The sequence below is a fragment of the Melospiza melodia genome, chromosome 11 (assembly GCF_035770615.1).
Source record: "Melospiza melodia melodia isolate bMelMel2 chromosome 11, bMelMel2.pri, whole genome shotgun sequence".
Classification (NCBI taxonomy): Eukaryota; Metazoa; Chordata; class Aves; order Passeriformes; family Passerellidae; genus Melospiza; species Melospiza melodia.
This window is the reverse complement of record NC_086204.1, coordinates 2,871,263-2,892,217: the sequence shown is the minus strand read 5'-3', so window position 1 is coordinate 2,892,217 and position 20,955 is coordinate 2,871,263. Positions and strand designations below refer to the sequence as shown.

The following is a 20,955-nucleotide window of genomic DNA, read 5'->3' as shown; positions in this document are numbered from 1 at the left end:
GGTGAAGGACAGGAGGGAAAGGATAAAAGCCTTCGTTATACTGCCCCATTCTGATTGCAGGAACTGCTGCTCAGGGAAGAGAAGAAATTCAAAGTTGGGATCAAGACCCAACTTTGAATTTCCAGGAGGTAATGGCCTCCTGGAAATTAAGAAAGGCAACAAAGGCAACTAGCCACCCCCACCACAATGGGACTCCAATTCACCTATTCATTTTTTATGAGTCACCAAGCATGCTATGAATTAGTAAACACTCTGAACCACTCTACTCCTGAACTAAACTGGAATTTAGAGATAGGAGCTTCACAGCCTGCTGCAAATCTCTGAGCGCCAGAGAGCAGAGATAACGCAGCACAGCACATGGGCTATTAAATTCTCAGGAATGCTCTGATCCATATTCCTTCACACCAGCAAATGTTACCTGACAGCTACAAGACAGGCACTGCACGGCTGTAAAATACTGAGGAAACATAGAGAAAGTTATTATTAAAAAAGGTTCTGCCCAATAAACCTTGGCTCTGTACTAAGGCAAAAACAGAATAAAGAACATAATTAGGAGGACAATGAAAACAACACATACTGGCTAAGAACCAACAGCTGTAAAAGGAAGACCTGCTCAGAAAGTTTCTGAAGTTCTCTGAGGGCTACAAGAAGCAAGTGATTAAGGAAGATTCAACCAGTGCAAGACATTTAGACTTCCCACTGGGATTCAGCTTTCACAAAGAAACCAAGGCACTGCAGTGCGGGGAGAGGAAAAGCCTTGGGTCAATGACAAGTACCCAGCAGACAAGAACCAGAGGGCAGGAACAAACAGTGGTTTCACATGAGGGCTCTGTGCTAAACAGCTGCTGTTCAAACAACTCAAAATGACACTTAGACAACGTGACAGTGACAGAAAACTTGGTGCTGCTGTGATATTAGTAGTAAAGAATGCAGGCAGATCATGAAGGACTGCAGAACCTTGAGCCTAAGCTTTAAAAAGACAGATAAAAGTATTTTTAGAAAAAATGAAAAATTATGTGCACAAAGAAAGAAATGTTCCTAACTTTACTGACTTACAACATGAGACTGGACGTGGAAGTGCTCTGTGGGCTCAGGAACACCATCTCAGATCGTAAGGTTTTTAATGACAGTATCACAACTGGTTCTGACAGGCATCCAAAGGCAAGCTCAGTGTGAGAAACCTAGCAAGGACACTGAACAGAACACAAGTACCCACTGTGACCCTGTGATTATTTCTTCTCTCCCATTAAGGCTACAGAAAATTTGGAAAGAAATGAAGAGAAAGGACAAGTACAACCACAAGAACAGAACAGCTGCACTGTAAGAAGCGATGAAGTAGGCCAAGAAGAGCAAGAATGGATATGACAAAACTCTTCAAAATCCTGAGTGCTGTGCAATTGGTGAAGAGTGGATGATTTGTTTGCACAACACTCAACACAAGAACTGTGAGCCAACAAAGTTAGCAAGCATGTGAGTCAAAACATGATAAAAGAGATGCTCTTCACACACGCAGCAAAATTCTGAAATTGCTCACTGTGGGACTCCATGGACTCCTAAGAGTCACTCAGGCTCAAGGAGAAACTGGATTCACAGAACAGCAGTTCATGGAAACTTATGAAACACAAACAGATCCTCTCTGGATTGCAAAGTCTGAGATGGAAACTGCTGGAGGCTGAAGGAGTATCCCCCATGCCATGAAAGCATCCTTCTAGATTTGCTCTTTTCTTTCCCTTTGACAGCTGTCACAGCTGGGTGGAGCTAGAGGAATCTACAGTTTCATGCAGTTCAGGCATTCCTACAAAGACCTAAATCACTCCATTTGCCCTTTTCACAGACCCTGTAAATGGAACAAGCAGCTTCCCTTCCCCATGTCAGGGTGGCAGAAATGCCTATGGCTTGCTAAAAATCTTACTGGAGATGTGCTCTCCAATCCTTCAAGCACAGGAGGAGCATGGAGATATTTCAGATTTTATTTTGATCACTTGTGAACATTCCAACATGAGCAGGGTTTTCGTGACATCCTTTCCTTTTCTGTGTCCATTTGTCAAGAAAGGAACTGCCATAACAGATAAAGGAAGAAATCCTCCAAAAGGAAGGATGGTCAGTACATGCTTGCCTCCTTTTTCAAAGCAAATAAGCATCACATGCTGCCATCTGCAGTTCAAGGAGCTCCTTAAAAAATCACATATCAAAGTGGAAGGAAAGGAGAGCAGGTCAGGTGGTTTTTATTTTCTTTTATCACCATTTCCCTGCTCTGATATATCACTCAGGCCAGATCCACCAAGGCAATTCACCACCTGAATTTCAGGGTTGTTCTGGTCCTTTATCTCCCTCTGCAACACACTGCTGTCACAGGAGAGGGTACAGCTGGTGTGCCAGGCAGGAATTGGGAATGAGCAGTCAAGGCATGGATCTGAGGCTCAAGGAGCCTTCCTGTAACCTTAGAGAAGTCCCTCAGTTTTCCCCATCTCCAGAGTGCTCAAGTTAAAATGCAAAAGTATAAATGGCAACAAAAGTATAAATGGCAGTTATGTGAGCACCCAGGACCAAGATGGATTCTTCCATAATGTGTGACCAAGAGAGAGGAAAAAACATCACTCAGGTAGAAAAGACACACCAGACACCTCTCTGACATCTTCTCATGGCACTAGGATTGGGAAATTTATATTGAAAGACCTTCACAAGGCTCCCAACTAATCCCCTTCTCCACAGATAGTATTTATAAAACTATATTCAGCAAGTAAGACCAAGCTGGGGATGAACCTCAGGGTTCAGCTCACTTAAAACTATACTCTTCCACTCCTGACAAATATTTTCAGTGATTTACATGATGATATTCAAATAAGAGCTATGCACTAGGCTGGCAGGCTAAAATGGAAAGGAATTACAAACCAAGTACAAGCAGAGACACAGACACATGACTTCATGCACTCAGACAAGGAACACCTGCACAGGTAGTGGTATTATGGGAAACTACTGCTTCAGAAAAAGCTACTTTTTTTTTCTGCTACTTTTGTCAAACAAACAATCTATTGCAGCTCCACACCTCTTTCCCATGCCATAAAAACTGAACAGCAATCCCAGAAAATAAATGTGTCCTCCAACTATCCAAATGCATTTGGCACTGCTACCTGGCGTGGCTGTCAGGATGTTAACCGAGTCCATCAGCCTCTGGGAAGAACAAGCAGCATGAAAGCAGCATGAAAGCACTAGTCATGATTTCATCAGCAAGGTTATGCCCAGAGTATTCACACAGCTTACTCTGACTCTCCACTGTCCAGTGGCCCACTGCTGTGACATGTTTAAGGGGCTGGGTTTTACAGCAAGTTTACACCAAAGTTTACATTAAAGTGCTTTTCACTGTGGGAAGAAAAAATTCTCACAGAACAAGAAACCAGGAGGCAGCAGCAGCAGCAGAATTTTATAACCACTGACTGGTAGGCTTCAGTGGGATTCCTGAACTAGCCAAAGATCAGTGTTTCCTTTTGAAAAATAAAGGATACAAGATCACTGGAGAATGGCTTCTCTTTGCCAGAAAGCTGTTTCTATGCTCACAGTAACCCCTAGACCAAAGGAGTCTTCACAGCCTTCCTCTGGGATCTGGCAACTGCTGCCCTCCTTATTTTAACCAAGGTAATTAAGAGGTTGTACAAAAGAGCAAAGAAAAGCAAAGCTTGATCTGTGGACTAAGGCACTAGACTTGGATTAGAGGAATCTGTTTCAATTCTCTGTTGTGTAACAGGATCCTACACAAACCTGAGAAAGTTATTTAGTGCCTATGCCCAAGGCTTATTTCATTTGCATTAAATACACAAGAGACCAGAGCTGGGGCAGAGAAGAAAAGCAGTAAAGTATCGATTGTGTTCAGAGCAGACAACCCATTCACTTGCCAAGCAAAAGTAATTAGTGTCATTTGAAAAACAGTACAGCTCTCCAGCCCGAATTTCAGCTTTAATCACCGAGTTGTGACTAAAAAGGTTTCTCAGAAAGCAGCTGAGCAGTTCTCAGCAGAACCACACACTGGTACCTCACAGTGTACCAGCTGAGGCTGTGTTTGCTGTCCCCAGAGCCAGGAACCTGCCACGTGCACTTGGAAATTCTGTCCCCAAATGCTACAGGCAATCAGTATGGGAGCAGCCAGGACCCAATAAGGTTGCAATGTGCAGGACCACATCCACAATGCTGTGGGAGACAGTCAATAAACAGACTTGCCATACACAGCAGACTGTGGATGAGTGGAAAAATAAAAACAGCCAAATGAAAAATAGCAGTCCTGCGAGTAACAGGACTTCCTGCTGAGCTACCAGCTGAACTATGCTGGTGGCTTTGCTCTGCATTCCACAATGCTGAACCTTTCTTAATTCCATTTACAGAGCCACCAGGCTTACAGCCAACCAGGGGCTCAAGCAGTGCTGTTTAGGGTGTTTTGCTTTCAAGGGCACAAGTGAATATTTAATGGAGTTGGTATGAGGAGACCTTGATTCATCACAATACAATTCTCATACAATGAAAAGGCCCTAGATAGACATGTTTCAAGAGAGAAGGTGGGGAGTAGTGGTACATTTAAGAAGTAAATAGTGTTTCTGCTGCTTTGAGAAGCCAATCTGCATTCAGCTCCTCTCTGAAGCAGTGGCCTTGTCCTTAAAGACATTATTCACAGTCCCCCTAAAATAATCACACACAGTCCACTTCTTGTTTTGTCTAGAACTTCAATCCAAAACACTGCCTTCATGGTTCTCACGTTGCAATTCCTGGCTCTGACACAGGACTGGACAGAAAATGACCATGGTATGAATGGGAATGGGAAAAGAAGGAACCAAAGGAAAACACCAAATCTACTTCTGTCTTTGCAGATACTGGAAATGCATAACATCACTGCAGAGATTTACCTGCAATAAAATGTCAAAGGGATGCAAGAGCCTGTGGAACATCCCAGTTTCCAGGACAAAGCACATCAAAGAGCAGCAACCTGCCTCACAGCACATTTCCTCATGACTAAACCTGAGGTCTGGTAAGTTGGGGACACAGGTGTGCAAAACAGAGCACTCACTACAGGGAGAAAGGAGCCAAAGGTGCTACAAAACCAGTCCCAGGACAGATGGAAACTGCAGTCAGCCAGAATGATGTTATTTACCTATGGCATCAGACTCTGTCCAGCTGCCCCCGTGGATCTGCTTCAGAAGCACATACAGCAGCTTCCAGAAGTCCAGGCTCTGCAAAAGAGAGGGGTGGAAGGGGAGATCAGCAGGAAAAATATCTGTCATATTAATTATTTAGTCTTAATTAGGCAATTAAGCCCATATCTGAACACCACACATGGAACAGCACATCTGCTGACCCAGCCAGCACCATCTGATCAGGCAGGTTCATGTATGTCAGTGCTCCTGTTCATGTATGTTCACGTTCCTGCCTGGTGAACACAGAATCTATAGAAAGGAGCACCCAGAAAGAAAGGGGCTAATGTTGTACAGCAACACTCAGCACTCCTACAGAGAGACCCATGTGTGGAGCAGTCCAAAATCTGCTCTGATACAGCCGCATATGGCACAGTTCAGCCGCAGTCAAACAGGCACCTGAACACATCTGACCAGCGCCAAACTCAGAGAGGCACGACAGAATGAGCTGGAACTGGGAATGGTTTCTTGGCTGCACAAGGACAGCATGCTGACAAACTCAAACAGTGATTCTTACGGCTGGAATCTCAGTCAACACTCGTAAAACCCTTAAAATAGCCGAGGAAGGGAGGTACCCTGTGTGCGAGCTGGCAGCCTCGGAGGCAAAGCAGCCAGACCCCAGCTGGGTACAGCAAAGGGCAGCAACCCCAGGCGACACCGAGGAGGTGTCGCAGACCAGGGTGAAACACCAAGTTACAGCCACAGTGAAGCACAGCCCTTCCCAGAGCGGCGAGTTTGCTGAGATTCCCTAACACGTGTCAGCTGGGCGGACAGCGAACCGGGGCCACAGCGAACCGGGGCCACAGCGAACCGGGGCCGCACCGAGCCGGGGCCACACCGAGCCGGGGCCACACCGCGGCCCCTCACGCAGGGCCTGCCCAAGGCTCAGTGCCCGTGGCGCTGCCGTGCAGAGCCGAGTGTGACCCCGGGCCCCGCCGCACTCGGGGGTCCCGCTGGTCCCCGCTGCCCCGTGCCCCGCAGGGTCTCCGGGCGGAGCGGCCGGCGCTCACCGCCTGCGGCCGATCGAACCTGGCGCGGCGCAGGGTGTCGGGGACGGGCCGGGCGTGGGGCGGCAGGGCCCGGCACAGCGCCCCGACGGCGGCAGACAGCGCCGGGCCCCGCTGCCGCTGCTCCTCCCGGGGCTGCTGCTGCTGCTCCCGGGGCTGCTCCCGCTGCCGCCCGCGCATCACGCCGCTCCCGCCGCCCCGGGCTCCAGCGGGAGCGCTCTTCCGGGCCGCCCGCCCGCGGCAGCGCCCCCTGGCCGCGGGGAGGGGGCACTGCGGGCGCGCCTGCCCTGCCTCTCGCCCTGGATGTGTCTGCAGCTCCCTGCATGTCCCTGCATCTCCCTGGATGTGTCTGCAGCTCCCTGCATCTCCCTGGGTGTGTCTGCATCTCCCTGGATGTGTCTGCAATTCCCTGCATGTCTCTGCACCGCCCTGCATCTCCCTGGATCTCTCTGCATCATCCTCCATCTCCTTGCATGTCCCTGCCTGTCTCTGCATGTCCCTGCCTGTCTCTGCATGTCCCTGCATCACCCTGCATGTCTCTGCAGCACCCTGCATGTCCCTGCATTGCCCTGGATGTCTCTGCATCTCCCTGCGTGTTCCTGCATCATCCTCCATCTCCTTGGATGTCCCTGCAACTCTCTGCATGTCCCTGCATCATCCTCCATCTCCTTGGATGTCCCTGCAACTCTCTGCATGTCCCTGCATTGCCCTGGTTGTCCCTGGATGTCTCTGCACATCCCTGGATGTCCCCGCACCTCCCGGACCGCCGGTGGTCCCGACGCTCCCTCGGCCTGCGCTCATGCCTGGGGGCACAGGACGCTCCCGGGCTGTCACCCACACGTGTCACCCCCACCCCGAGCCATGGACGCGCCTCCTGCCCCGGCAGAAAACAGCCGGGAAGCCCTGCGAGCTCCCCCCATCCTTCCTGGCAGACAGAGCTGCTGCAAAAGCCGGCAGAGCTATGGCAAAAGCACAGCTCACTGCAGTCCCAACAGCTCGGGGACACGGGGAGCAGCGCTGGGCAGCAGCTCTGCGATGTTCCTGCAACATCCCTGCGATGTTCCTGTGATATCCCTGCGACATCCCTGTGATATCCCTGCAATATCCCTGCAATATTCCTGCGATATTCCTGCGGTATCCCTGCGGTATCCCTGTGATATTCCTGCCTGCCTCCTGCTCAGCAGGCCGTGCTGCAGCCAGCCCGGGCCCCCAGGCATTCAACCCCCGACATGAAGTGATCCCAGTTGTTAATCCTTAGGGACCATGGGGGAGGAGAAACGGAGCTGCTCTGTGGGAGAAGCCTGAGCTCCTGAGAGAAGCCTGGCCGTGACCAGGGTTTACAGAACCAGAACCTGGCACGGAGATGGATTCCTGCAGTGGGTTAGCAGAGGGAGCACAGCTGGTCCGTGCCAGGGACACGAGTCTGCTCCGCCAGCGCCGCGGGGATCCTGCCTGTGCCTGGGCATGAGACCTGCTGGAAGCCCCCACTGATGGTTTCTTGGCCAGTTCCCCAGCTCATAGCCCATTTAATGTGCTCACTGTGCATCTAGCGCGATGCCTTTACTTTTTTTTTCCACCAGTATCTGAACAACATGAAACAACATGTGAAATTCCTTCCCGCTACGGAGCAGGCTCTTGCAGCCAAATGGCTGCCTGCAATGAGGAGAGAAATCACAGTGGTCCAAAGGGTCCTCCAGCCAACGTGAACTGTGTTTGCACTCCTTCCCTCTGGTTGCTCCTCTCCAGCCTCCCACCCCTGTGCTGGGGAGCACAGCCCTTTCCAGTGCTGAGTGCTGCTTTAGAGCTCTCCCCATCCTGTGGATCCTGGCTCCTGCTCCAGCCAGCCCTGAAAGGACCCCTGGGTGTGAGTTATCCAGGCTTATGGATTTTTAAAATATCTTCTCTAGCAGCTGTTGTCTCACATCCTCCTTTCCTAATGGCCTGGAAAGTATTTTCCTTATCCCTTGTCCAGTTCTAGCTCAGCAATCTTTATCCACTTCTTTGCTCTCCTTCCTTACAGGCTTGGCATTTCCACATGGTTCCTTGCCTTTGGCTTCCCACAGTCCATAAAGTCCCTTTTTATTGCCCAGAGCCTTATCGAACCGGGACAATCCTGTGCTGTCTTTGGCACCCTTCTTGGCTTCCCATGCCTTGCTGCTATCGGGCGCTGTCTGCTCCCTCCATGACACATCGCTTGTCTATTTTCCCGTCCCTGCTGCAGTCTCCAGGCAGGAGGACCTTCAGCTGCAGCCAATTTCCTGTGTTTTCTTGACCACTCCATAAACCCAGCTCAAAGCTTTCCCTGTCCCCACACACATTCCTCTGTCTAGGCCTTTCCTCCCCAGGGCAGCTGCCGAGACAAGGGCTCTCCCGCACGGCCCGGTGCACGCACAGGGAGTGGTTCTGTCCATCACCCCTCCTGTGGGCTCCTGTCCCCCAGCCAACCCCCAGGCCAGCCAACATCACGCTCAGCACCTGGGATTCACGCCGAGAGCCCCGTGCCACCCTCCATCCCGCTAGCCAAACCAGCCCCAGCACAGGGCTGGCGCTATGCTGGCCAGTGTCCCCTTGTGCCATGGCTCCCGCGGCACGCAGCCCCGTGGGCACAGCTGACACAGGACAATGGCGCGGTGCAGGGCTGGCACCAGGCCACGGGAGGCCAGGCAGAGCATCCCAGGCTCCCAGCACCCCAGCAGCACAGCGGGTGCTCGCTGCCGGCCCGCCAGGCCCCACTTATCTGCTCTGCCTGGGCCGTGCTCCAGCGTGGGAGAGGCCCAGGGGAAGGCAATGATTTCCTGCTGCAGACATGGCCCCTGTGCTATGGACAGGCGATGGAGGTGACAGTGTGACAGCCCCAGCGTGCTGTGGCGATGGCACCCTGCTGGCAGCAGAGCCCTGCTCATCCAGGCCGCCCTCACTCCCCTCTCCCAGGCAATAGCATTCTGGCAGATGGAAACCAGCCATGGCTGGCTGACATCAGCACACAACCCTGATGTCATCATGGAGGCTGGAAGCCCCCAGGACCCTCTCTGTAGAAAGGAAGCAGGACAGAGCTGGCTTATCAGCTGGTCCCTGGCTCCCAGGCACTGAGGCAGATTCAGGGTGAGCATGGCAGTAGGGACAACAATGGCAAGGGAAAGTCCAGGCACGTACTGAGTAGCCAGGGATGCTTTAGCTGGGAGAGGCCACTGGACTTTGCCCTCTCTGGGTTCCCAGGCCCGTGTGGTGCCACACAGCCCCACAGCCGCCCATTTCAGTGCCATGTGTCAGCCGCGGCCATTGTGGTGCCGGGTGACTCAGTGGGGCCAAGGGCCCTGTTTGCAGCCGTGCCATGGCAACTCGCCACACACACACGGCCCTGCTGCGTGCACAGGGCTGCCTGAGGTGGTGATGGCTCCTGTCCCATTGCCTCATGCCGATTGTATGCGATAGCAGCCATCCCTGCCCGCTCCCTGATGTCACCTCAGCCCGCTCTGCCAAGGGCAAGGTGGGAGCTCTCCTCCTGCAAAAACAACTTCTTTGGTCTTTTGGGATTTATTCTTAATGCTTTTATCCCCGTGAAAGCGTGGGCAGGAGCCAGCCTGTCTCCTGGCCAGGCCCCCAAGCCAGGCATCAGCGCTTCCCATGCTCCGCCGCCAGCTCGGGTGGCCAGAGTTCCTCACCTCTCTCCTTCTCCTCTCCTTCCCCTCTCCTTCCTGCTGTGGTATCTGCTGAGCAGCTGTCAGAGCAGAGCACAGCTTCCCTCCCTGCCTGCTCCAGGGAGGCCTTGGGTGGCCAGAGCGTTTCACACCCTGAGCAGGTCTGCCTGACCTGTACCACTTTCCACTGCTAACATTTCCAGCTCCTTCCCCGTGCCCTCCTGGCCCTTTCATACACACTTGCTCTTCCCTCACTGGGACATCAGGTTAAGCAGAGTGGGACAAGGCATGACCTGGCAGCATGGCCATGGTGCTGGCAGAAAGGAGCCAAGCGAGCACAGGGCTGTGGACATTGATGGGCTGCAGCAATGCTGCCATGACCCCACAAATGCTCTGGTGCAGCTTTTCCTGGACACAGGCAGTCAGTCAGCAGCAGGCCTGTGTGTGGGCTGTAGCACCAAAATTCAAGGTCAGCTCCCTGCAGTTGGATGGTTAAGAAAGTTGTTGGTGTTTCAGGCCCTCTGATGCAGGGCTTTCAGTATAATAAGTGAATTGGGAACAATTAAAAAGGAGGTCTGAGGTCACGGCAACTCTCTTCTTGGGAGTTTCAGCCTTTTTACTCTAATAGCCAAGCTCCTCTGCACAGAGGGAAACTCCCTGTGATCTCTTCCCCCAGCGCCTTTAACACAAGACTTCCCAAAAGAAGGCAGAGGCTTCAGTGAGAAGAAGTCCTTGCACCCTTCCCTCTTGGAAACTCTCCCTCTTTTGTTGAAAATAACACAAGTCAGTGTGAAAGTAAAATTCAGCTCTAGGCGCTTGATGTCAACCTTTCTGCTTCCACTCCCTGCTTGGGCAAGCCACCCAGGACCTGATAAACACCCCAAGGCTTTCTGCATCCATCTGCTCTCCAGCACAGGATCACCAGCAGCAGGAAGGGGTGAGAGGAGAGCAGCCTGTGCCCTCCTCTCCTTGCTCCCTAGCTAGACCTCAGGTTCCAGTGCCTCAGTTCATAGTCCCATTCACTTCTAGTTACACCCCTGGCTGTCATACCCAGAGTCCCTCTGCCTTCAGTATCGTCAATGTTTGCTGGAGGTGTCGTTCCCCAGCAGGAAGAAGGTTTGACCCCCCCTTTTTCACCTCTGCAGAGCTGTTTCCGTTGCTGAGATGGGGGTTCCCCAAACCACTGCTTTGCAGCTCTGGATGGGAAGTCCCATCTCTCCCCGCAGAGTTCCTGCTGCCTGACATCCGCTGCACAGCCTCTCTTACCACACTGTCTGCATAAGAGGGCAGATTTCTGAGGCATTAGGTCATGGGCAGACACTTTCTGGACCTAAAAGATATCAGAGCTCTTTGAGCTTAACACAAATCAGCCTTAAAAATCCCCAAAGCAGTGGTGCACTGGATACCACCCAGCTCCAGCCCGGCTTCATTGCCATGAGCTCTGCACAGCACAGAGCAGGAAGCTCCTGCAGCCACAACCCCTGTGCCACTCTCCCCCAGCCAGAGGCTGCACAAACCACCTCAAGGGAAGTGGTAGAAATGTCACCTCAGTGCCCCATCAGTGCTGGCAGGAGAGGGTGAGTGGCCCCATTGGTGCCCCAGCCAGGCAGTGCTGACCGGGGCACCCAGCACATGTTAGTCCAGATGTGACCTGAGGGCTGCAGCCACACTGCCAGAACACAGCCCTGCCCAGGGGCTGAGCCTGCTGCCCTCCTTAGCATGACCCTGAGGAGAGCCCTGCTGCAGGGTTTCCAGCCTGAGCTACCTCCCTTGCCACTGCTGGCACAGGGAAACATCTGTCCCCTGCTTCAGATGAAGGTCTGTCAGTCTGTGCTGAGAGGAGGACACAGGTCAGATCACCCTCACTGGCCACTCCTGCCTGCACTGTGCCCCCACAGCTGAAGGGCCCCCCAGCCCTCTTTCTTCTCCCTCTCCTTTTCTCTTCTGTACAGAAAGTCACAAAGCTGGGACGGGGAGCAGCAGCAGTTAAGTTTCTAAACCATCCTGTTTTCTGTCTTTGCCAAAATCTCTTCTGCTTCCCTACCCAGGGCGTTGGGGCTCGCCCACATCCAGCTGCCAGAGGAACTCTGGTGTTGTTTGTTTTTTTGTCACAGTGATGAAGTGTTTATAGCAACTATCACTCCACAGCCCACAGACTGATCTCAGCCCAAGCTTAGGAAATAACGGCAGAGGAAGCACGGCCCCTTTCCTCAGAGTCACCAACGGTGGCATTTCGGGTCACCAAAGCAGGGAAGTTTTGTGCTGGGCATCACCATGCTTGAAATCACCCAACAAATTTTGCTGTCCCAGATGGGCAGGAAGCTGGGATTTGCCCTCAGCATCTTGCTCTCCTTGCTGCAGGAGCAGCACAGCCAGGGCATCACCACACTGGGAGGGAAGGGACCGTTCCTGCCTGTCCCAAGCTCCCGCCAAGGCTCAGAACCAAAAGCATCACAGATGAGAGGCGCTGGAAACCACACTGCTGCCTGTCTGTGCAGTCACACTCAGGCCTCAGAGATTTAGTGTTCAAAAGGAGAAAGGATTGTGTCTGCTGACAGCCCACCTCCCCGGCGCGCCGGCCGTGCCGAGCCTCACTGAGCATCCAGGGGGGAGCCGTGGATTTCCCATCAAATGAGATACAGCTGTTCCTGCTTCCTCTCCAGAGACCAAAGTGAGTTTTTGAAAAAATCAATTCCTCATATATTTTCTTTGACCTAGGCTCCTTGTGGATGTGGCCTGTGCCTGAACTGCCCAACCTCACAGCCCTGAGGCTGGATCAGGCAGAGAGTGTGGCTTGTACAAGCACAGCTCTTGGAAAAGAAAATCCCAGCAGAAAGTCCTGGGGCTAAAAACCATCTCAGTGGGAGCTCTTACTGCGGGGCAAGCAGAAAAACAGGACTCTAAGAAGGAGATTTTGGCAATCAATGCCAAGGGGCTGGTCCCCAGCCCATATTTGAGGGACCCCTGTTTTTTAATGCACAGATATATTCCCCTCTGCAGCACTGAGTGAGGCACCCACAGGATCAGGCTTAGCTGCAGCTGCACAGGCCTGGCACAACTCAGTTCCTGCATCCCTGCGTGCACCCAGGACAGGGAGAGATGTCCCCAGGCACCACAAGTACTCTGCAAATCCATGGCCAGGGACAGAAGCAAAAGGGAGCCCTGGGCAGCACACACTGCAAACAGCAGCACACAGCAAACAGCAGAACACTGCCTCCTGCCCCAGCTGCAGCCACTGCCACTGAAAAGGGCTGGATCAGCCCAGCCTGCCCCTGTGCAGGCCCTGCTTTTCCATTCCTTCCACTGGTTCCTTCCTCATCCCTGCTGGCCTGGCCCCTTGGACTTGGAACAAGCTGCTTCTGAAATTTTAGTGCAGGGCCCTGCTGGGAAGGACCCTGAGCCAAATCCACAGGTCCTTTGCCCAGCTGGACACACTTATGCAACCCTGAGCATGACAGGGATTGTGTTTGCCATTGCTTTAAATGCCTGAGGGAAAACACTATCTCAGTGGCACCGCCAGGCTGCTGAGATCCTATCACTAATTTCCTTTGAAGCTCAGCTGGCAGGGAAAGCCATGTCCCAGTGCCCAGAGGCAGGCTGGCAGAGAGGCACAGGGTGTGGATGGCCAGGAGCCACGGGTCCATGGGTGCTGGCACACTTGGGATGCTGCTGGCACCCCCGGGATGCTGCTGGCACCCCTGGGATGCTGTTGGCACCCCCGGGATGCTGCTGGCACCCCTGGGATGCTGCTGGCAAAGGCAGCAGTGGGAGCAGGAGGTCCCCACGAGTCCTAGCTGCTGGGAAGCCTGATGACACCGAGCAGCAATAGCCAGGGTTTGCCTTTGACACAGACTCCTGTGTTTGTTGTGCTGTCAGGGTGGGAGGCGAGGCAGCGCCTTGCAGCACCAAGCAAGTTTTAATTGGAAGTTTTAAGATGCTTATCAGATCAGGCTGCTTCTGACACCAAGGATTTTGACACTGGACATGTGTCTCTAAGCCCTGAGGGTTTTGGCCAAGTCCCAGGAAGGCTGATGTCACAGTAAAATGCAGAGCAGCCTCTAAGGAAATGCATGCATAAACTGTAGACAAAAATATCCCAGTGGGTGATGAGATATCTCTGAATATGTAAATGCAGTTGTTCAGGTTAGGGAAAGACATGGTTAAGAAATCATTTTAGAAACATTCCTCAAGCTGACGTCTTTGACATCTGTCAGTGCCGTGTTTCCAGGAGGGCAAAACCATTGAAACAAGAAAGAGCAAAGCTCTGGAGCCAGCTCCTGCTTTCTAACAGCACAGCTCTGCTGTCCCTGCCGGGGGAGGCTGACTCTGCCTCCACAGTAACCTCCTGCTTCCCTTGGCCTTTTCAGGTGGCTGCTCCGATCAGGAGCAGCAAATACCAGGTTGTCTTGATGTGACAGTCATTCCCCTCCCAGCAAGACACCTCTGTGCCCCAGCTGAGGGCACGTGGGGCCACCACACAGTGTGGGCCTCAATCCAGGCCAGGGGCATCAAGCAGGTGGCAAGCACTTCACAAGCGGGTCCCGTGGGACTCCCATTACAGAGAACACAGCTGCTACAGGAGGGAAGCATCTTTTCATTTATTAAAGACTGAGAATACAACTGTGGCCCGGCCACGAGAGCTGGATGCCTGAAGCAGAGCTAGGTTTGGGCTGGAAGGGCGCGGTCTCCTCTCCAGGCAGCCTTCAGCAATTTCAGCCAAATTTCCTACCCGGCAGGGCAACCCAACGTCCCCACCCTGGCTGCACTCCATCTGGAGCACAGCCTCTCTCCACACCAGCCCAGCCTTGGTTACTTATTGCTTTGAACGTGCTAGTCTAGTACAGGGTGAATTAAAAACAAAAATGCATCTGCTGTGGTGTGTTTGTGCTGTCCTCAGGTTGTGCTGGGAACCCTGGACGTCAGACCTGGAGAGGGATGGAAGAGAGGAGTGGATGAAGTCAGGCTGGGCTGGGAGCAGAGATATCCCAAGGACAGCAGTGCTCCAGGACAGATCCTGGCTTTGCCAAGGGGTCACCAAGCAATAGCCTTTGGCACCCGGAGCTGGTGCTGCCAGTCAGCTGGGGCTGGAGGAGACGAGCAGCTGGCACCCAGCTCCTGAGCCCTGGTGTAAGGGCTGGGAGTCACAGCCAGCCCAGAGGGATGCTGTGGCTGGCCTGCCTTCCCCACTGGCCTGAGGGAGGACAGACTCATGGAGCCAGAGACAGGAGGGGAGCTCCGAGGGAAGGACCAACCTGAGGCTTATTTGAACGTGTGGCTCTCAGCTCCTCCCCGGCCGAACCCTGGAAGAGACGGAGCGGGGTCAGCACTGCCATGGCAGGGTGAGCACATGAGGCTGGAGCTGGCCAGGAGACAGCAGCCCTGAGCCAGACAGCAGCCCTGAGCCAGACAGGAGCCCCAAGCCCCCTCACTCCCTCCACAACCCCACCACAGGCACCCACCTTTGGGCCCGAACAAGGCAGCGTAGCAGGGGTGGTTGCAGTAGGGTTTGCCATCGTGCTGCAGGGAGAGAGAAAGAGCGTCAGCCCCACCTCTGCTTGTCCCAGCCCCCTGGTGCAGCAAACCCAGAGCTGCTGGGCAGCAAACCTCACCTCTGCATGGCCTCCAGACGTCAGGGTCTTGTTACACTTCTCACATCTCAAGCAGGGCCGGTGCCAGTCCTTCCCCAGAGAAGTCACCTTCTCGGCTGCCATGGAAAGGAAAGGAGGTGGGTGAGTTCAGGCACTGAACAGGCACAAGTTAGTTTTGGCAGACTGGCTGCCTTGCTGTCAGCCCTAGGGAGGACATTCTTGGGCATTTTCTCAAGTCTGTCAGTGCAGCACAGAGGGCAGTGTGCTCAGACCCAAGTGTGCACATGCAGGAACGCGGATCTGCAGCAGGGGTGCCACACCCAGGGTGAGCAGGGCTGCATCCATGAGGATGGACTGGCTTCTACCCCATCTTCCAAAGACCTAAGGACCTCCCTCCTTCCAACATCAGCCTGCAAGGGGATTAATTCCTCCCCAGAGAGCTGGAGCCCAAGAAATCACTAGAGCTGGCAGGGGTGAAAGGGGATGCTGGCGAGGACTGGGGAGGCAAAGCCATTGCCACACCCTGCCAACACAAACCAGTCCCTTCCAGCCACAGCTCGGATTCTGCTGGCACCATGGCAAACCAGAGCAGAGCTGGAGCCTGGCAGGGGTTCAGGCAGCCATGGGAGGGACAGCATGGGAGCCAGGACATGTTTGTGGAGAGAGGGGGGAGCACAGGGGGCCTTTTAATTGGAGCACAGCAGGGGAAAAGGGTATTTTTTCTGCAGGCATGTGTGCTCTTCATGTTGGCAGCCGAGCTCCTGGGAATTTATTAAGTGATTAAACAGAGCTGTCCACAGGAATAATGTCAAAGCCAGGTCTGAACACTGTCCCCGTGCCTGCAAATGGGACCAAGCCAGTGTGGGTAGTGCATGCCCTGGGGGGCCCTGGGCAACCTGAAGCACCTTTTGCAGTCCAAATATGTCCACAACAGCCTTTGCAAGGAGCAAGCCGGTGGCTGCAGAGGTGGCAGCGGGGGCAGTGCCCAAATGTCACAAGGCAGCCCTGCTGCCATTCCCCAGGGGCACAAAGGGCCCCCTGTGCCTGCAGCCTGGCAGCAGCAAGTGTCCAAGTGTCCTCCCCCGGGTGCCCCCAGGAGCCTGAGCCTGGCCCGAGGCAGGACCCTCCTGTCGCTGCAAGGTTTCTGCAAGGAGCACAGCCTCCCCCCCTCCTGCACAGGCATTTGCACCAGCACTTGGCAGGAGCTCTGCTAAGGCTCCTTACAGCACTCAGGCATGAAGGCAAAACTCCTGCAAACCCCATCCCTGGTCCTCAGCATCACCTCCTCCCCAGCCCTGCTCTCTACAGACACGATTTAGCCCAGAGCAGCCCGAGGCACGCCCAAGCAGGACCGCCAGGCACCAAAGCCTCAGGGTGCCCCAGAGCCAGGCTTGCTGTGCCTCCTCTGCCAGCGCTCTGCATAATCTGCAGGCACAGAAATCACGCATCCAGCTTGGTCTTCCAACAGCTTTTGAACCCTCCTCAGCCTCTCATCAACGGAGACATTTCGTAATAAGTGCAAGCGTGATAAGTGCAAGGTCAAAACCCCTCCTTGGTCAAACGGTGCCGTCCCAGCTGCTCCATGGCCACACCTACGGGCACAGCAAACCCAGCTCTGGCTGACTGACCCACACCAAGGGAAGGCACACGCTGCCACCAGCACCTCAGTGCCTCCTGGTATCAGCCACAAACTCCATTGTGCCTGAACCACCGTCCCAAAGCCTGGCTGCGAGCAGTGAGTTCAGGGCAAGGCAGCGCTGCCCAGCCACAGGAACCACAGCCCCTCAGCTCTCTGGGCAGCGCCCACACCAGCTCCAGCACAGCTCCCCAGGGTGGGCATCCCTGACACGCACAGAGAGAGCAGCTCCTGTGTTTGAGCCTCCAGCTCCTTGGCTGAGCACAAATCGTTGGGGCACAGGCACAAGCAGAGCAGAAATAAAGCAGAGGAAGAAGTCAGTGATGGCACCTGGGTTCCAGATCCCTCATCTTGAGTAAATCAGAGAGCAGGGAGTGTCTCTAAGCTGCTCCCAGCAAACCCCCTCGAGTTCAGCTACGCCGGGCAAGTGGAGAGGTCTGGCAGAGGAACCTGCCCCTTCCCAAAGCTGATAGCAAAGTGAGAAGCTCAAACCCCACAAACGCTCAGACAGGACAGCAGGTCCATGGCCCCAGAAGGGGCAGGAGCTTTGGGCCCCAGTTTGGAGGGAAGACATCTGTGGGAAGCCCAGCAGCAGGCAGCAGCCCAACAAGGCTCACACCTACCCTACAACAGCAGCTCAAAAATAGCACCCAGAGGTGTCATCCTGCTGTGCTCAACCACACAGAGCAACGTGTGGGCGACCCACTGACCCAGGCGCTTGCCCGAAGGCACGATTTGCCATTGGGAAGGTGCTTGCTTCACTTGCCCAGGCTTTCAGAGCAGCGGGCTTTACCAGCCGGCCCTTTGGGCTCCAGAGCGGCTCAGGGCTGCGGGCTGTGCTGAGGAGGAAGTGGGGCTGGGCTCCCTTCTGCTCTGGAAGCACCCAGAGCACCTCTGCAGCCGGGCATCTCCTTGGGGTGCATCTCTAGGATCTCCCACCCGGGGCACCCCGGGGTCCCACAGCGCAGGGCTGAGCAATTCTGGGATACCCCAGGAATCTGCAGAGCTGGGCTGCGCAGCACGGGGGCCAGAAGCCGGGGCGCCCAGAGGGTGCCCAGCCTGGCATCGGTGCCCGGCAGGTGCCCCGAGGTGGGGGCGGCTTGGGGCCCGGCAGGAAGCCCTTACCGAAGTAGACCTCCTTCTGGCAGCGGGGGCACTTGGGCATGCTGTCGGCTCGGCTGGGCTCGGGGCTCCGCTCGCACCGCCTGTGGGATGCTCCACGCCGGCCCCGCCGAAGTCACTGCTCGCCGGCCCCGCCCCGCCCCGCCCAGATGTGCGCTCCGCCCCGCCCAGATGTGCGCTCCGCCCCGCCCAGATGTGCACCCCGCCCGCAGCTGGAGGGGACAGCCCGGGGCGCGGCCCTGCGAGGACTCCCGAGGCGGGGGTCCTGCGCCCCCTCCAGCCCTGCACCCCCTGCACCCCTCCGGCTGCACGTCCAGCGCCCTTTGCAGGGCACAGCCCCACAGCCCCACAGGCCCACAGCCCCACAGCCCCACAGGCCTTTGCAGGGCACAGCCCCACAGCCCCACAGCCCCACAGCCCCCCAGCATCACAGCCCTGGCATCCTTTGCAGGGCACAGCCCCACAGCCCCACAGCCCTGGTGCCCTTTGCAGGGCACAGCATCACAGCCCTGGCGCCCCGAGCCCCGCTGCCCCCAGACCCAGCGCTGTCCCTCCGCACCCCGGCCCTGCCCACGCGTGGGCTGCGGGGGGAGCCCCACTCTGAGCGGGAGCTGTGGTTGGCATCTCTCATTAACGAATTAACCCCACTCCCAGACAGAGATTCGCGGGGTGCTGCCCACCCAGGCTCGCCCCCTCCCAGCACAAATACGTTTTTCTCCCAAGGGAGTGTAAAAGTGGAGCCTCAGGCAGGGTCTCCTGCCCATGGGGAATTTTGGGGTGCGAGGTGAAGCGGGCGGGAGCTTCAGGACTGTGACCCCACTCCTGCGGGACATTGGGAATGGCGTGGGTGCGGCACTGCGGAGAGCCAGCCCAGCTGTGTCACCGACTTTGTCATTTTATTGGGAGGGAGGACTTGTTGTTCCTTTGTGCTTGGCTGTGAAGGAAATGAAAAGCCTATCCAAAGGTCTGTTTTGTATGAAACAATCCTCCCCAGGGCACGTTGCTGTGCTGGAAAGGTCATGAGGGCTTGTGAAAGCCAGCGCCAGGACGCCTAGTGACCGCCTCCCGAAATGCGAAGCATCCCTCCCGCCACAAACGGGGCCCTGCTGACACCGGATCCACCCGTGGGTGCAGGAGAGAGGCGGCAAGCTGTGCCCAGAGGCGAAGCTCGTGTTCAGCTGGGACTGCTTTAGGAGCCGGCCTGGCTCCAGGAGCCAGCACAATGCCCCTGCTGACGGTGCCTGCTGCTGCCGCTGTTCCTGGTCTGTGGGCCCACGGGTGGCAGCCCCACTGCAGGCTGGGGGCACCATCCTGCCCCAAGGGCAGCCCTGGGCTCGGCAGGGCGGGCAGGATGTCACCGGGAGCAGTGAGGCGTGAGGCCTGAGTCATGCTGAGATGCTGAGACGGTGTCTTACAGTGTGGGAGGGGAGGCAGAGTGTCCTGCAAGGGCCTCCACCCTGCCTCCTCCCCATTCTCCCTGCCCTGAGGCACCAGTACGTGCTGGCACCCGCATGTCAGCCACACCACATCCCCCTGTACCCAGACACAGCACTCAGTGAGCACCCTGCTGGGTTACCCAGGCCGGGACTCTTCCCCCACCCTGGTGAAACATAGGGGACAAGAGATGTCCTCTCTCCCCTCTGGTGGCCCTGCTCCCCTCCTAGATGGTGCCAGGCTGCTTTGGGGCCATTTTCTGCCTCAGACAGATGCCTTCAGCTGCAATCCCTTTTAAGGCAGGTTTTGGGCAGGCCAGCAGCTGAAAACTGCCCTCCTGCATGTCCCTCCAGCTGGCCAGCCCTGTGGCCAGTCCCCATGGACCACTTGGCCCAGCTCCTCCTGTGTCAGGAATGCTCCCACCCCGGCTGGGGCAGCAGGTGCCTGTGCATGGCACCGCACACCAAGTGACCTGGCTGGAGCACAGCCTGGCTGTCCCCTCCTCTCCATGTCCCCAAGGACTCTCTGGAGATTGTTCTGCTCACTCAGGAGAGCAGGCACAGGACATGGGCCACCCTCACAAAGAAGGCAGCACTGAGCCACACACTGCTCTCTGCCAGGCCTGCCTGCATGGGGCTGTGTGCCTGCTGGCCCCTCGTGGCTCTTGGCTGTCCTGGCTGGCCCTGCTGGGTTACCAGAACCCGTGGACCTTGGGCTACATCCAGCCTGCTTCACCAGGAGCGAGCCAAAGCACGGAGCTGTGTGCCCTGCAAACCTCCATGAATCCCAGCAGGCCCATGTCAGTGGGAAGGCTGCTGTGGGGCACAGCCCTGGATCCTGCACCCCATGGGAGCTGTGCCTGCACCCTGCCCGCTGCTGTCCCGCTGATCTGGCAGAGGGCCCCAGCAGGGAGGGAGGAAGGGCTACAGATGCTCCCAGAGCACAGCAGCATCTCGGGAGCCCATGGGATACAGCCTCTGGCCCATTTTACAGGGAGCAGGTCCATAAACACTTGGATTGCTGGTGTTCAAAACCCATCAGCGCTCTGTGCTGGAGCGGTCCCACTGTGCTGGAGGGAGCTGGCTGGAAATGCTGCAGAGGATGACATTTGGGAACACTGCTCCTTCTGCCATCCAGGGTCCCCCCAGGACACAAAACCGACTGCGTGGGAGCATTCCTGGAGCGGCAGTGAGCAGCAGCCAGCTCACCCCTCTTCACTGGGGCGCTGCCCATGGTGCCGTGCCCACGCATACAGACAAGGTCATGCAGTGGGCAGCTCCAGGGCCGGGCAGAGACAGCACCAGGGAGCAGCAGGAGAAGGGCAGGGGTGGTATTTTCAGCAAAGCCAGGTCCCAC

At 55.6% G+C, this 20,955-nt stretch overlaps 2 protein-coding genes across 2 annotated transcripts in view; both read right to left on the bottom strand.

Moving 5' to 3' along the window:
* TEDC1 (tubulin epsilon and delta complex 1) overlaps positions 1-6,361 on the bottom strand; it is a 72,277-nt gene extending 65,916 nt beyond the window's left edge. Inside the window, exons 1-2 of the mRNA XM_063165317.1 lie at positions 6,185-6,361; positions 5,135-5,213 (exon numbers count right to left, since the gene is read on the bottom strand). Coding sequence (XP_063021387.1) covers positions 5,135-5,213; positions 6,185-6,361 — 256 coding nt within the window. The remainder of the gene's footprint in view (positions 1-5,134; positions 5,214-6,184) is intronic.
* Positions 6,362-14,393: 8,032 nt separating this feature from the next.
* On the bottom strand, positions 14,394-18,306 carry CRIP1 (cysteine rich protein 1). The gene is made up of 5 exons (XM_063165316.1): positions 18,169-18,306; positions 15,429-15,523; positions 15,279-15,336; positions 15,072-15,119; positions 14,394-14,744 (listed from the first exon to the last, which is right to left on the bottom strand). Exons 1-4 carry the CDS (start codon positions 18,206-18,208, stop codon positions 15,079-15,081), a joined length of 234 nt encoding a protein of 77 aa, XP_063021386.1. The 5' UTR covers positions 18,209-18,306; the 3' UTR covers positions 14,394-14,744; positions 15,072-15,078.
* Between the last annotated feature and the right edge of the window lie 2,649 nt (positions 18,307-20,955).